Source organism: Tachyglossus aculeatus, chromosome 16, assembly GCF_015852505.1.
Source record: "Tachyglossus aculeatus isolate mTacAcu1 chromosome 16, mTacAcu1.pri, whole genome shotgun sequence".
Lineage (NCBI taxonomy): Eukaryota > Metazoa > Chordata > Mammalia > Monotremata > Tachyglossidae > Tachyglossus > Tachyglossus aculeatus.
Window position 1 is genome coordinate 8331551 of NC_052081.1, and position 17248 is coordinate 8348798.

General features: G+C 43.9%; 1 protein-coding gene across 3 annotated transcripts in view; it reads left to right on the plus strand.

Annotated features, from left to right (window-relative positions):
* The window catches only part of RABGAP1L (RAB GTPase activating protein 1 like), a 430548-nt gene that overhangs the window by 332573 nt on the left and 80727 nt on the right, over nt 1–17248 (plus strand). Inside the window, exon 1 of one of the 3 annotated variants that reach the window (XM_038757622.1) lies at nt 11479–12108. The exons of the other annotated variants lie outside the window; for them this stretch is intronic. Within the exon in view, the coding sequence (XP_038613550.1) occupies nt 11941–12108 (168 nt within the window). The 5' untranslated portion in view covers nt 11479–11940. Of the gene's footprint in view, nt 1–11478; nt 12109–17248 lie in introns of those variants that run through there. 3 annotated transcript variants of the gene reach the window in all.

Genomic DNA, 17248 nt, shown 5'->3' on the forward strand with positions numbered 1-17248 from the left:
ATTTTGAGTAACACGTTATTCAGTGGGTCCTGTCCTTCCTGGTGAACCTCTTATAAGCTGGAGCACCTTGCCCTCATGAATATTTACTTCTTTGAGGACATTTCCATTGGCATAGGAAGTGGGAACTTTAAGGGCCCCTCTCACTCATTCCAAAGTGATTGATTCTGCTCAGTAAGGTTGTTCCTACTTGGATGCCAGGCCTAATTGCGTGGGTTCAGATTACATCTCATTCCCCAGTGGAGGTCTGCTTAAGAAATGAAATCAGAAGAGTGGTTGGAAGAGAGTAACTGACTATACATTAAAGTGTGTGTGTGTGCATGTATCTAACAAGGGCAGAATAAATAATAGAAAAACACCAGTCAGTCAATCCATCACTGAGTGCTTGCAGTGGAAAAGATGACCTAACTTAAACTGTGGTGATGATTTGCATGCATTTTCACTCCCTTGCAGAGCAAAATTTATACTCTTTTTCAGAATGTAACTGAATTAAGCTCAGGACAATAAAGTAGGGCTTAATGCTTGTTAGGGTTAGAATCCTTTCAATGTTATAGTTCCCTCTCCTCACCCTAATAAACTGAAAATGAAATCCCATCATTCAAAGACTGTAGAGACAGTAGTAAAGCATCTTTATTGCTTTATTAGATTGCAAACCCTTTGGGAGCAAAACCAGAGACTCACATGGTTCTTAATAGTACCTACCTCCTTGTGAATTCTAAAAATTATTACATCATTTCATTAATGTTGATTTGGGAGTGGAAAGGGATGCCAAGCATATCCAAAATCAAAGCATTCCAAAATTTCTGCTGGGAAATTGACTCCTAGTTGCACTGTTTTATCTACTGCTTATTTGTCATCTCTCCTCCCACCTTCTGCAGTGGGAACCTCCACTGGAAAACAAACCTGGTGTTGGTCAGTGAACACACTTAGAGTTCCTTTGGGAAAAGAGAGGAGGAGGGAAACAGCATAGCCTAGTGGCACAGGCCTGGGAACCGGAGGACCAGGGTTTCAATCCCGGCTCTGCTACTTTCCTGCTGAGTGACCTTGGGCAAGTCACTTAACCTCTCTGCGCCTCAGTTTCCTCAACTTCAAAGTGGGGACTCAATGCCTGTTCTCCTTCTTTCTTAGACTGTGAGTCCCACGTGGGACAGACACTGTGTTCGCCCTGATTAACTTGCCTAGCATATAGCACAGTGCTTGACACATAGTAAGCGCTTAGCACATGCCATAAAAAAGAGGAGTTGGATTATCGGAGTCTACCCTATGGACTCTAAGCTTCTTGAGGCCAGGGATTGCATCGACCAATTCCGTTGTATTGTTTTTTCTCAAACGCTATTGTTTTCACAGTGCCTTAGCCAAACTGACCAAGCTTTATTGCTCCCTTGTTTTCATCTCTCTCTCCCATTTGGTGGCAGTATAACACAATTCTCTGGTGTTGGAAATCTAATTTATAGGTTGAAAATTCAATTTCATTTTTAGAATGTAACTTTGCTCACATTTGTTCCTTCCTGTGATGACTCACGTTAAGACCTACACATTCGCAGACTAGGAGGGACACCCTTGGAGAGAGCCACCAAGTAATCCTACCATCTCCAAAGGCTAAGCGCTCAGTAAATACGATTAAATGAATGAATGAAAAAAAAATCTGATTTGCAGGAACATTTTATTGAAATGGCACGGAATCAATCAGTCTGTCAATCAGAGAAGAGAAGTTACAGTCGGCCTCAAGGAATAATCGTGGGTTCTCTTTCAAGCCCAGCCACTCACACTACGTATAAAATCTGCTTTCTTGGATGCAGAACACAAAACCTGCTGTCTACCTTGGAATAATAATAATGGCATGTATTAAGCGCTTACTATGTGCAAAGCACTGTTCTAAGCGCTGAATGAACACCTTGTATAAGGAGCCCTTGGCAGTGGAATCATTTCACTTCAGGAAAGATCCTCAGAACACCCTAGGTGAAAGTACCTATAATGGGAGTTATAATTATGATGAGAGCTTTTGTAATTGGTTATGTCTCCTATGTCCAATATATTTAATTATGTATGAGGTATTACCATTGCTTCTGTGTAGATTAGGTGTTGAACCGTTTCAGTGTAGAGAATTTAATTAGTAGTGGATGATAAAAGAGAGTGCTCCTGATGGACTTGCTATGGAGTGGCCCTTCAGGTGGCAAACATTTTTTTTCTTGTTGACCACTTTAATGTAAGCAGTTTGAAATTCATTAATACAGTGGTTTCTGTGGAGACTCTCAATATCGGTTCCAGTCTAAGCCCCAAATTCTAAGCTCCTTTCCTACCCTCATCCCAACCCTTCAAATGAATTTCCAGGTGGCACAAATAAGCCATTTTCTGTTCCAGTTGTAGACTCCATCATCTCAACAATTTGTCTAACTTTAAACCTGATTTTCATTTCTCATATTTATGTGGGTTCAGAGGCTAAGGCATCTTCATAAATTGTTAAAAATAAAGGAATATATATGTCGGAAGGGCATGGTGTTAAGCTTGTGGCTAACATACAGCCTACCTTTAAATTTGCTTTGGTTATTAATGTTTTCTACTTAGAAGAGGGTCTTATTTTTCAGTGTTCTCAGTTTCACTTTTTAAGGAAAGAGAAAAAAACCTAGGGAGTAGTAAAATAAAGGTGATAGAACTAAAAAGGAAAACACACAAAATGGATGTAGATAATATATGCCAAGGCTTAATGATAATATGCAAAACCTTCCAAAAGATAAAAATGGGGTTTTCACCAGAAAGCCCGAGGCTGAGCTGAGTGCTTAGGAGAATGCAACAGAAACAAGACACACGGTCACTGCCCTCCAGGAGCTAACAACCTCATGGGATGGACAGAAAGACAAATATTTACAAATAGTGGGAGGCAGAAGAACCAGGATTTAACAAGAAATAGTACAAATCTATTAGGGTGTAATAGTTGAATAATTGAAAGATTAATTGATTGCTCTCCCCATCTTCCAAAGTCCTTCATAAAACACAGCTCTTCCAAGAGGTCTTCCCTAATTAATACCTCATTTTCCCACCTAATACCCCAATTGCTACTTCAACACCTTCTTATCACCCAAGCACTTGAACACTCACCCACCCCCCCAACTGTAGCCTCATATTCATCCATTCATTGTCGTATTTATTGAGCGCTTACTGTGTGCAGAGCACTGTACTAAGCACTTGGGAAGTACAAGTTGGCAACATATAGAGACAGTCCCTACCCAACAGTCGGCTCACAGTCTAGAAGGGGGAGACAGAGAACAAAACAAAACAATATATTATATATAACGTATATATTATATATGCTAATGCCTCCCCACATATACTCTGTTTCCATTTCCCATCTCTAATTTATTTCTGTATCTTACTCCCCTGCTATGTTTTTTGGTCCTTGAAGCCAGGGATTATGTCCACTAATTCTCTTGTACCCACTGAGTGCTTAGTACAGTGCCCAGTAGAGGCTCAATAAATACTACTACTACTAGCAATAATTATGGTATTTGTTCAGCACTTACTATGTGCCGGGCACGGCACTGATTGATTGCTTGCTTTTTTAAAAAATGGACACACCCAGAATTGTGCCACTGTGATTTTCTATCTGTCTCTGCTTCCTGGCAAAAGGAAGAAAAGATACTATCATAGCATTGCCCTTTAAAGGCATGGCATTTTTTTTGTTTGTTGAGGAAAGGGATGAGGAGTATAGGGTTAGGAAATTTGAGAACCCTGGAATAGATTATTCTTTGGTTGACATGGGTGTTTTTCCCTTTCATGACCCTAAATGAGTTCACAAACTAATGTCTGCGCTCAGTACCTGTGTTCATTCTTGTTCTTGTCAATTTAGTGCCAAATACTGGAACAGCTTTTACTAATTAATAGCATTCCTCACTCTTACTGAACATGTACAGTGACATATCAGACTTAGAGATCTTCAATGTCAATAAGAACGCATTCTAAAAAGATAAAAGTGCATAGGAGTTTCTCCTGTTGGAGATTTCACAAAAGACAAACTATTCTCATTAAAGAGCTGTACACGGCATTTCCTTTTTTTAAAAAAAGAAAGTTATTTGTTAAATGCTTACCATGTGCCAGGCATTGTACTAAATGCTAGGCACTGTACTGAGCTCTTACATTTACACTTATTCTTACACTAAGTACATGAGTTTATAGCTCTCCTGACATAAATTACTCCAGATAGGTTTATTGAAGCCATCCCAAGCTCATAAAAGGGACACACAGTAAAATGATCATGGCAGAAGAAATCCATTCAGGGACTTTGTGGGCCTCACCTTGGGTAAGGACTATGTTCCACCTGATTAATATGTGTCTACCCCAGCGCTTAGTACAGTGCTTGGCACATAGTAGCTTTTACCAAATATCACAGCCATTAGAGTCTGAATCACTGAATACCAGGTACAGTAGTTTGGAGGGGAATGGCAAAATAATGTCTAAACCTTTTTGTAAGAAATAAAACTAACTGACAGAAAGCAGCAAGGGCCTGAATATGGGCATGCCCAGTTCTTCCGCCATGTTTCTGTCAGTTTGATTTCTTACAAAAATGATACTGTGTTGCTCAACTGGCTTCTTCCGATGAAGTGTCCCACCAAGCCCAAATAGACTTATGCTGTCAGAAGAACAGGAGCCGCATGGCCTAGTGGAAAGAGCACAGGCCTGAGAGTCAAAGGACCTGAGTTCTAATCCCACCTCTGACTGACTGACTGACTGATTGGCCGATTGACAGGCTCTGCTACAAGTCTGCTGTGTGACCTTGGGCAAGTCACTTAACTTCTCTTTGCCTCAGTTACCTCATCTGTAAAATGAAGATAATAATAATAATAATAATTGGCATTTGTTAAGCACTTACTATGTGCAAAGCACTGTTCTAAGCGCTGGGGAGGATACAGGGTGATCAGGTTGTCCCACGTGGGGCTCACAGTCTTAATCCCCATTTTACAGATGAGGTAACTGAGGCCCAGAGAAGTTAAGCGACTTAAGTGACTTGCCCAAGATCACACAGCAGACATGTGGCGGAGTCGGGATTCGAACCCATGACCTCTGACTCCAAAGCCCGGGCCCATTCCACTGAGCCAGGCTGCTTCTCTGGATAAGAATGTGAGCCCCAATGTGGGACAGGGACCGTATCCAACCTGATTAACTGGTACCTACCCCAGTGCTTAGAATTGTGCTTGGCACATAGTAAGTGCTTAACATGTACCATTATTATTATTATCGAGTGCTTTGTGACGTTGGGCAAGTCACTTCTCTGTGCCTCAGTTACCTCATTGGCAAAATGGGGATTAAGATGTGAACCGTATGTGGACAGGGACCGTGTTCTGCCCCAGTACTTAGAACAGTGCCTGGCACATACTAAGCACTTAACAAATACCAAAAAATAAAAAACAACCACGGCCCAATTCCCCCTCCACATTCTAGCCAAAATTCAGGGCCAATTCCAGATGGTACTCGAGGGAGACTTGACTCAAGCACACTTCTGGAGAAACACTAGGTTTGGGAGTTTGAGCCGACTAATATATGTTGTCATCACATCATTCAGAACACCGCATGTGCGCACAACATGATGTGTTGGCATCAAATGGAACAAGACGGGGCAGAGAAATATTTTTGAGTCTGTCCTGCCAAGTTCATAGCGTAAGCACATGTTCCAGTAGAACTGAGATTACTAGGAAACTGCACCTGGTTTGCTTTACCTTTTAACACCCTTGTTTGTCTTGATTTTGAGCCGAAGAGACAAACTGCCGTTTTACCTTAAAATGTTATTGACTTTTCCTTAACTTAATAATATTTGGAGATTGATAGAGGTACGGAATGTTCTTCCATAAAAATGACTATTTTTATCAACCTAGTTTCCACTTTTTGCTGGAAAAAAACCAAAGCTTCTTGAAATGGTCCTGGACCTGTACAATGTAATTGAACCTAAATAAATTAGCAGCTCCCCATGTTTCAAGATATGAATAATGCATTTGAAGTCCAAAATCTTTGTACGTGAGAGGAGCTCATCTGCATAGCTGCAGGAAAAGTAGCTTTCACATTTTTTCAAAGTACTTTGTGGAAATGGCATTAATCTGCATTATGATTTTCCTGTGAGGTCAGTTGACTAAAACTACATTGGATTCCCTTGGTTCTAATTTTGACTTTGGCATGTTCCCCTTGAACCCTCTTACTTCCTAGATCCCCAGTTCTGTTCTCACAACTCAGTTCTAAGTGGATCTTTTCACTTTGGTCTTTTCAGTCTTGCTTTTATCCTTTGATTTGTCCTTCGATGCCCTGTTCCTAAGGGAACCATCCTGAAACCAGTAGCTTTACCTGTATAGGTTCAACCTTGTAAATAACAAAGACAAGTTTATAATTTTTCAGATTAATCTGCACACCATCTCATCACCCTTCATCCTCACCTTTCCCAATTTTCCTTTTCCCTCGCGTTTCCCTAGGCCGAGGTGGGAGAATGCTTGTGTTGTGGTGGCGACCTTTCAGCCAGTTTATTTCGATACCAGTTGTAAACGATGCCTCTGTTACTCTGTCTTGTCTAGAAGAGGTTTGAAAATTTGAAATTGCATAAGGCAGAGGTCATAAGCAAGTTCAAGCCAGCCCTTTGCACTAGTTCATGATGTCAAGCACTTATAGAAAATTTCAGTGTGTGCACATAATAATAATGATGGTAGTTGTTAAGTGCTTACTGTGTGCCAAGCACCGTTCTAAGCACTGAGGTAAATACAAGGTAATCAAGGTTGCCCCACATGGGGCTCGCAGTCTTAATCCCCATTTTACAGATGAGGTTACTGAGGCACAGAGAAGTGAAGTGACTTGTCCAAAGTCACACAGTTGATAAGTGGCGAAGCCGAAATTAGAACCCACGACCTCCGACTCGCAAGCCCGGTTTCTTTCCACTAAGCCACGCTGCTACCCCCACCTCATGTCAAAATACCCGGATCTTCCCTGGCCTCATTAAACACTCCATTGGTTCTGTGTTCATATCCTTGTCCCGCCACTTCTATTCCTACCAACCATTTGTCTCCCCCCATTTTTCTCTTCCCTTCCCCCCACCAAGTTTTATTTTCAAAACCTATCTGACTCAAACATCTACCTGACCAGAGTGGTATCCACTGATAATGAGCTTCATGTTGATTAACATTGAGTCTGATTTTATTATTCCTAGAGTCAATCAGTCCAGTGTATTTATTGAGCACTTACTGTGTGCAGAGCAATGTACTAAGCACTTGGGAGAGTACAATATAACAGAATTGGTAGGCATGTTCTCTGCCCGCGAGAAGCTCACAGTCTAGAGGGGGAGACGGTCTTTAAAATGAATTAAAAAAATGAATTATAGATATGTACTTCAGTGCTGTGGGGCTGAGGGTGGAGTGAATATCAAGTACTCGAAGAGTGTATCTGTAAGTGATGCAGAATGGGGAGGGAATAGGGGAAAAGATGGCAAGTCTTTGTAGGTGGGGAAAGTGGTAGTCTGTTGTATGTGAAGAGGTTGACTTTCATGCTGCTGTGCTGCATTTCCTTTTATCGGGGATTCCCTCCCTCATTTCAGTAATCCACAGACATTACATGACTATTTTCACCTGAGTGCTTTTTCCAGTGAATTCAGAATCAGAAACCCAGCTTCGCCTCTGTCCTAAATCTGAGATATTCTCAAGCTGTTCATTTGTAGACATCACTGTCTGCAAGCTTATTTCTAATCACTTCATGTTTCTTTTTCTTTCTCATCTTTCTCCCTTGTGATTTTTATCTTTGTCTTCTTTCTCCCATATCTTCATGTCTGTTCTACTCTCCCTTCTTTCCATCTTACCTCCTTCCCTTCCCCACAGCACCTGTATATACGTATATATGTTTGTACATATTTATTACTCTATTTATTTTACTTGTACATATCTATTCTATTTTATTTTGTTAGTATGTTTGGTTTTGTTCTCTGTCTCCCCCTTTTAGACTGTGAGCCCACTGTTGGGTAGGGACTGTCTCTATATGTTGCCAACTTGTACTTCCCAAGCGCTTAGTACAGTGCTCTGCACACACTAAGCGCTCAATAAATCCGATTGATTGATTTTCTCTCCCTACCCTCTCCTCTCCTCTTCCCTTTGTCTCTGCCTTTCCTTATGCCCTTTGTACTGTAGACAGTGGCTCACACTGGAGCATTGCCTTGTGAAGTCATTGGTTTGCTGCTTCATTGGGTTGGTTGGAAGTTCCCAAAACAGCAGGTCATAGCCACAGGTGCAGCTTCTGTTTGGCAGAGTCTAATTAGGGGCCACCTGCTCTAGCCAATGGTTCTTACTAAGTATTGCGGTGACCGTAAGCACTCAATAAATAAGATTGACCGACTGACTGACTGAAAGCCACCAGGCCTGTTCAGCCATCTAACTATTTCTCAGACATCAGGCTTTGAATTCATAATGCACATCATTTAGGATAACATATCAAAAGTTTGTTTTCCTCAAAAGTGGTTTCAGTTGGTAAAGAGTAATGCATAACGCACACTTCCGCCCCTCTGATCTACAAGTTGATATGATTAATAAGGTGTAGCATGGCAGGAAGAAAAAAATAGGAAGTTATTTTCTTTTCATTAGTATTCTTCTCTGCTCATTTTTTCCCTCTTTCTAATGCTGGTGAAAGGGCCTCCTCTTCTCCCTCCTAAAAGCAGAGAGTAACAGCTAATATTTGAGCGGCAGTTGTTACCTCAGAACTCCTGAAAACAAGCATTGTGTTCCTTGTGCCCCAAAGCATTTCTTTTCCCGTCCTTGATTTTGTTTCTCTCACTTCATTTCACCATATTACAGCTGTTCAGATGCCCTTTTTCTGTCGTTCTCCTCATCTCTCCCACCCATTGTAGCTAGGTCGTAATGAACATTACATCCAGGATGGTGTAGTGGATTCCAGCATCTCATTGTTTGTGGTCTGAATTGTCACTGGAGGTTAAGCATGACATGTCTGTGAAATGGCATGTGTTAGATGTAAGTTTTGTAGAGAAACAGCATGGCCTAGAGCCGCAATGTGGACAGTCTCAAATTAGGCAGAAGATTTCAATCCATTTACTCAAATAACCTAATGTTCATCTAAGGTTGCTTTTATAAAAGCCTTTAGATTTAGAAAATGGGGTGTGGTCCACAGTTACTCAATATCAGCTTATCATGCAGATGACTACCAGAAAATTATACTTCTCTTGCCGGCTGTTTTCTAGCCCTTCATCCTTACATAGCCAGTAGGTTAGTGGATTTGCAAGATTGCTTTAAACTCCCAAATGGAGAGTATTCACTTATTTTAATTTTAAATGTTTAGTGCATGTTACATTATTAATTTGGCCTTCATAATTCATGTAAATTCAAATATGCTTCAAAATACTTCACAGCCATTAATTCCAGGCCAGATCATTTGGCTAAAATGATTGTAATAGCTGTAGGTCCATTTTTACAATGAGAGAATTACTCCGAGGGATTAAAATGATCACTGATGTAAGGTTAATGAATTCTAGGACATCATGTTACTGGGCTATAACCTAGTGAAGTTAGGAACAGGGAGCCATAGCAGAAAGAGCCCGGACTTGAGAGTCAGAAGACCTGGATTCTAATACCACCTCTTCCAGTTGCCTGCTGTTACCTTGGGCAAGTCACTTAACTTTTCTGTGCCTCAGTTTCCTCTTCTGTAAAATGGGGATTCAATACCTGGTCTCCCTCTGACTCAGACAGCGAGTCCCATGTGGGACAGGGCCTGTGTCCAACCTGATTATCTGGTATCTCCCCCACAGCACTTACGACAGTGCGTGGCACATAGTAAACACTTAACAAGTACCGCAATGATAACGATGACGAAGTAACTTAGTCAAGTGTCCTGAAACACCATATGGTGCCCTAAAATAATAATTTCATTTGGCATGAATAAATACTGTCCAAAGAGGGTTGAAGATGTATGAGTGGAAGAGTGAGAAGCAGCATGGCCTAGTGAAAAGAGCACAGGTCTGGGAATCAGGTGACCTGGGCTCTAATTCCCATTCTATCACTTATCTGCTGTGTGACCTTGGGCAAGTCACCTAGCTTCTCTGGGCCTCAGTTACCTCATCTGTAAAATGGGGAGTAAGACTGCAAGCCCTATGCGGGACAGGTACTGTGACCAATCTGGTTACTTTGTATCTACCCCAGAACTTTGGGACAAAGCAAGTGCCTAGCAAATACAAGCAGACAAAGCAAAAAGAGACCAGCAAAGTAGAATGACATCGAACTTCCCCAGCCCTTCTGCAGGGATGAAAATCCTGGCTCTGCATGTGAGGGTCCCAAGACCAGAATGGTCAGGAAACATGTCACCTAGTAGGTGTCGCAGCAGGAATTCACAGTGCTTCTCTCTGCCCCAAGTTTATTCCATTTGGATTGGGCTGACTTTTCTGTAGATATTCAAGTAGGGAACTTATAAGAGCAACTTGTGTACGGCATCTAACACCACATAATAAAGTACCCAGAAAAGAAACCTTCTTCTTGGCCCTCCCCACCTTCCCCATTTGTATATCAATCAATCGTATTTATTCAGTGCTCACCCTGGCTAGGCACTGTGCTAAGCACTTTGGAAAGTACAGTAGAGCTTGGAGATAGGATCCCTGGCCTCAAGGAGTTTACAATCTAGAAGATCAATTTAGGAACTCAGATTTAAGCACACAAATGAGAAAATGCCCTGTATTAGCTTGACCCAGAATACATAATTAGCATATTGGATGTCTGATTGGAATTTTGAGCATGGAAGCGTAAGTGATGCTCTAGGAGCCTCAGTTTGCATCGCTATTGTGTTTAGATTTACAACCACAGCATTTTTATATCTGTGTTTCGTAATTGTGTGGTGCACGCCTCTCCAGGTTTTTTTTTTCTTTTTGCAATGAAAAATGCTTCTGGAAGTCCTGGCACTGAAAAAATATAATTAGTATTGCACAAACAATTCAAATCCATTGGTGGGGGGTCATTGTCATCTCAGCCTTAGATTCTCAGTTCTTGCTTTTCCTCCTCACCCCCTTCCGTCATTATGCCCTTGTATCTCCCCCCCAACCCTCATCGTTCCAGCGATCCAACGGGAGCCGGGCGGACTCATTCTAAATATGCACTCGTCATTTACGACATCCTTGGATTCTCATCTATTCTTAGTAATTGCAAGTAAGATGACTAAAGGTCAGCCTTTTGGCTGGCAGACTTTCGGATTTCCTCTAAGCATCAAAGGCTGTGAGCAGCTAGTTCATCCGTCTGTGGGTTTAGGATCCAACAGCATAAGCTGTCAGACTAACATTGATTGAAGGTGGACCGGGAGGGGAAGGCTCATCTGTCCAACGGCTCGCTCGCCATTGGCTTCTTATTACAGCATTCTCCCCTGAGACACTCTGCATGCTCATTCACCTACCTCCTCCTCTTCCCTCCCCCTCCTCTCCTACCCCTTCATTACTGATTCACAGCAAGAGGCAGCAGCAGCAACGCTTGTCACGAATCTGAGATTGCAATGAGCTCATCCCTTTTCTCCTAGCTGCTTCACAACTGCCCTGGCTTTCTGGCTCTCCCCTCTGTCGCTGCTCAGAGGCGCACTCATACACGCATGCACACACACAGACACACAGACACACAAACACACAGAGTCTTTGGGCCCTGCTAGGTATCTCTGCTGTTTTCTAGCTCAACTCTCGCAGCCACTTTTAGCCATTTTCTTGCTTCCCGTGGCTCTCTCTCTTGGCCTCCTCCTTTCTGTTTTGATTTTTCCCATCTCCCGGGACTCCCGGACCGAGGACCGACTTGATGGTTGGCTAAAATGCCTGGATCTTCTTGAGGCATTAGCCGTGACCGCCCCCGTCGTAGCTGGGCGGGCACCACCTCCGGAGGCTGGCTCCCCTCTTATCGCACTTCTCCTGATCCGGTTTAAGAGACTGAGCTCCTCATTCTGGATACCTACTTCTTACTGCTCATGGAGGAAGGGGTGCCCTGCCCAACCCCAGCTGCCAAGCTCGCACCTCCGGTCAAAAAGTCCCAGGACATGCACGACGAACGGAGCAAGCTGGTGAATGAGTACGCTTGTCGAGTGCTGGAACTTCTGGGGATGGGGCATCGCCTGTTTGTGCCCCGGCTTCTAGCGGTGAGATCCCTTTTAATTGAACTTCATTTTTAGGGAACCTCCCACATCCCGAGAAGACCCCTGTCCCGCATTCCGGCGGAGGGGTGATGGAGCTTCTCCCTCCCCACCCCCCCATTTTCTTCTATTTGCCTGCCTCCTCTTGAAGGCATCACTGCATGGCCCCTCTCCTCCTGCTCACGAAGGACTTCTAAGGATTCCCTCCTAAGCTCGCCCTGTGCCACTCCTTAGTTGACTGAATGATGCCTCAGGAAGGCTTCATCACAAAGGGTTTTTCTTTCTAGAGAAAGGAATGCTTGTTATTGCCGGGACCCTGTGACAGCCAGAACGTTCTCCTTTCTCCTTACTTGCTCGATTAAATGCTAAAGAAAATGGATCGGTCCCGAATGTGGAGAGCTTGCCGTCATTCAGATGCCAAGGGGTTAAATCGGAAACCAAGAGAATCGTCATTGGGATCAGTGACGTTTCGATGTCTCGTTTCTGATCTTTCTGTTTGGTGGCCAGCTTGACGTTTAGTTTCTGTGGAAAAATTCCCCCAAATCCCTGAGAAGGAAATAGTTAAAGATGCTTTCTCCCTGGGAACAACTGAACTGTATAATCTTTGAAATGGCCTGAAGATGAGGTGCCTTGTTGTGATACTGAGAAGTCTAGCCCACTGATCACAAATAAGAAGACCCTCCCTGTCTTCCACCCATGCCTCTTCCCCACCCTTCCCACGCACGCCTCCACCAAATGGGCAAGATTAAGTTCTAGCAATCACTAATGCAGGATTATTCAGTAACTACACCTAGCTACTATTAATATAATCAGTCTACGGTAGTTGTGAGCCATTATTGGTAATTGGACATGAGTAATTCAGCTCATTGGTCTGGGTCCACTTGAACTATACCACGCAAAACTGTTTTACTTCTACTTACATTATATTATACTGAAGCCTTTTGGGGGCTCCAGTTATTTCACTGAATTTAACCCATGTTGCATGCTCTATCCTAGCCTGGGTCTAGCTTGATTTATATTGCTATTCATTATGACCTACAAGTCAGCTGTGCAGTATAGCACTTCAGAATATATTCAGTGTGATAAAAAAAAGTAGATTGTGGCAAGGTAGGCATTTCCTGTCCTTCACTGTTTGTCTTGGAGTGGGGAGGTAAGATTTAATGCTCCTGAAAGACCATAATTTTAATGCTAATTTGAAAGGTGGTAGAATTCGTTTCTAATGTGAGAATATATTAAAGACGATTCTGTAAAGAGTTTTTGTTCTCAGGCCAATAGTGGCTCTTTTCTTGAACCCCCTCTTAAAATGAGGATGAGAGCTACGCATTCATAATTCATTTGGAAAATTGATTTTTTTCTTAAAGCAACGACCACTGGTAGTCTTGACAACCTGTTTGGGTCCTAGAGCTCCACAATCCCAGCCTAGCCTTCAAAGCCTGATAACAGTAGGGACAGGTAGGGCTGTAGACTAGGTACCCATATTCTCTAGAGATATCCAAACTTTGGGACACCACCCCCCTCAGAGCATCCAGCGGCAACTTTTCAGGAACCACCTGTCATTGGCCTTGGCATTTCCAACCATTTTAAAGCCAAGCACAATTCAGGAGCCCTAGAATGCGCTTGTTGGCAATTTCCTCCGGGTGAATAAAAACGGCCTCGGGTTTGAACTTATCAGCAGTAAAACTCACCAGCAGTTGATTGGTTTGGTCCTTAGGCTGCAGTTCCAGGAAGAGGGGATGTAAGGGCAAATGCTGTTTCTTCAAGGTTGAATTTGGCTGTCAGGTTGGGGTAGCCGAGTGCCTAATGTCCTTCTGGGTCCTTTGGGGATGAAACGGTCGGGCATTCGGGGAATTTATTAGCTGCCGTTAAGGCTGTAAATTCCCCTCAAGTAGGCCTGCCGTGCTGCGGGGCCCATGAAAGAAGAGAAGACCCAGAATTCACCCACTCAGCTACTTGCAGCCAGCCCTCCTTCCCTGCACATCCTCCCTTCCCCAGAACTTCTGGAGACTCTTTCGGCTGCCATTGGAAGCTTCGAGGTGTCAGGCCCGTTGCAGGGACGTGAGGGGTGGATGGCAAGTGCGTGCCATCCCTCTCTTAGTCGGGCTGCCTTCTTCAGACTTGATCAGCCACCCCGATGGTAAACACAGGCCACTGGCGGACAGCACAAATATATGTGAGAAGTACAAACTAGAACTGTGTTATCAACTGGGACACTCCACAGTGACCATCTGCCTTATATAGGCAGCGGCCTTTGAAAGATTTCTCTGAGAGCCAGAGCTTTACTCAGATTTCTGAATGACTCCCCAAAGCACTTATGTATCTATCTGTATATATCTGTAATTTATTGTTTTATCTACTTGTATTAATGTCTGTCTCCCCCTCTAGACCATGAGCTCGTTGTTGGGTAGGGACCGTCTCTATATGTTGCCAACTTGTACTTCCCAAGCGCTTAGTACAGTGCTCCGCACACAGTAAGCGCTCAGTAAATACGAGTGAATGAATGAATGAATGAATTTCTCTATTGCCTTAGTTGGAAAGAATTTATTAGACGTGCACCTGGATGAAGTGACATCGAGTACAATGAGCTGCAGAAGCACCATGGCAGAGTGGCTAGAGCACAGGCCCGGAAGTCAGAAGGACCTGGGTTCTAATCCCAGCTCTGCCAGTTGTCTGTGTGTGATCTCAGGCAAGTCACTTCCTTTCTCTTTGTCTCAGTTTCCTCATCTGTAAAATGGGGGTTAGGACTGCGGGCCCCGCAAGGGCAACAGTTTAGAAGGAGTAGACCTTTTTAAAATGTTTTGGAACATGAGAAACAGTATCAGCAGGGTTCAAAGTATGTTGTTGCTCTGAGTGAAAGCTTCAGTATGTTTATTCTTGAAATCAAGTCAAGTAACAGGTCTCCTGCCCGTATCCAGATAGGCATCGATGTACATGTTTATTACTCTATTTATTTATTTTACTTGTACATATCTATTCTATCTTTTTATTTTGTTAATATGTTTGGTTTTGTTCTCTGTCTCCCCCTTCTAGACTGTGAGCCCACTGTTGGGCAGGGACTGTCTCTATATGTTGCCAACTTGTACTTCCCAAGTGCTTAGTACAGTGCTCTGCACACAGTAAGCGCTCAATAAATACGATTGATTGATTGATTGAAAAGGATTTGTTGGGGGCTAAGGAGTGTGTGCAGGCATAATACCCAAGGGAAGATGCTTCAGTTAATGCTCTCAGTTACCCTTCTCTCTCTCCCTGTCAGCCCCCACCCCCTGCCCATTTTTTACTCTTACCTTTGAGCTGATTTTCCTCAAAAATCTCCAGTGGCTACCAATCAACCTGCGCATCAGGCAGAAACTCCTCACCCTGGGCTTCAAGGCTGTCCATCCCCTCGCCCCCTCCTACCTCACCTCCCTTCTCTCCTTCTACTGCCCAGCCCGCACCCTCCGCTCCTCCGCCGCTAATCTCCTCACCGTACCTCGTTCTCTCCTGTCCCGCCATCGACCCCCGGCCCACGTCCTCCCCCGGGCCTGGAATGCCCTCCCTTTGCCCCTCCGCCAAGCTCGCTCTCTTCCTCCCTTCAAGGCCCTACTGAGAGCTCACCTCCTCAAGGAGGCCTTCCCACATTGAGCCCCTTCCTTCCTCTCCCCCTCATCCCCCCTCCATCCCCCCATCTTACCTCCTTCCCTTCCCCACAGCACCTGTATATATGTATATATGTTTGTACATATTTATTACTCTATTTATTTATTTATTTTACTTGTACATATCTATTCTATTTATTTTATTTTGTTAGTATGTTTGGTTTTGTTCTCTGTCTCCCCCTTTTAGACTGTGAGCCCACTGTTGGGTAGGGACTGTCTCTATATGTTGCCAATTTGTACTATCCAAGCGCTTAGTACAGTGCTCTGCACATAGTAAGCGCTCAATAAATCCTATTGATGATGATGATGACCTTTGAGCTGATTGATGAGTATCAGAAATTGGGAAAGTAAGAGGAAAAGGAAAGGGATATAGGTGAGAGGACCCACATCACCAAGTCTCTAGGCCCCGTTACCTCAGGAAAAGCAGTGATTTAGACAGTGTGGTGGAGCGGGGTAGACCTTCTTGGACAAAGGGCAAGGGAGCCAGGGCTGCAGTGTGCACTTCCCGCTGGACTTGCTGCTGGCCGCCATTCTTTCCTTCACACCTTCTACCAATGCTTCGGGTTGGGATCACGGAAAGCCAGAGCACAGCACCGTTCGGGCGGGGCAGGTGCCATCATCTGGCTCCCACATTCCAAGTGTCAACTCCGAAGTACTGCGGCGATTAGATGACTTTCTATCTATCCCTCAGGGAGTTTCCATAGAAGCATCTCCCAATTCCTGAATCATTTCCTAATGAGGTATCTCTTGTTTCTCTCAACGTGGTTGACAGGAAATGAGTCTCTGTCTTCTGAGACAGCAATTTTCAGACTTTGTAATTTTTTATTATAATTGGCCTCATGATTTCATCTGGGATGGTGGGTCTCCAAAATCAAAATCAGTGTTAAGTTGTATTGGTTTGTTCGGTTTTAAAAATAGATATTTTCTTTGCAATGAGACCTCAGTTGTTTTAAAGAACATCAGCAGAAATGCAACCTGTACATGGCCTTCTGCTTTAAACTTGGGATGTTTGGACTCAGGTAAAATAGCGGAGGAAGAATGAACGTTCCAGAGTCAGAAACTGTGTCAGCCTCCTCTCCGATCTCCCATCCTCTTGTCTCTCCCCACTTCAATCCATACTTCATGCCGCTGCCCAGATTGTCTTTGTCCAGAAACGCTCTGGGCATGTTACTCCCCTCCTCAAAAATCTCCAGTGGCTACCAATCAATCTGCGCATCAGGCAGAAACTCCTGACCCTGGGCTTCAAGGCTGTCCATCACCTCGCCCCCTCCTACCTCACCTCCCTTCTCTCCTTCTCCAGCCCAGCCCGCACCCTCCGCTCCTTCGCCACTAATCTCCTCACCGCGCCTCGTTCTCGCCTGTCCCGCCATCGACCCCCGGCCCACGTCATCCCCCTGGCCTGGAATGCCCTCCCTCTGCCCATCCGCCAAGCTAGCTCTCTTCCTCCCTTCAAGACCCTACTGAGAGCTCACCTCCTCCAGGAAACCTTCCCACACTGAGCCCCCTCCTTCCTC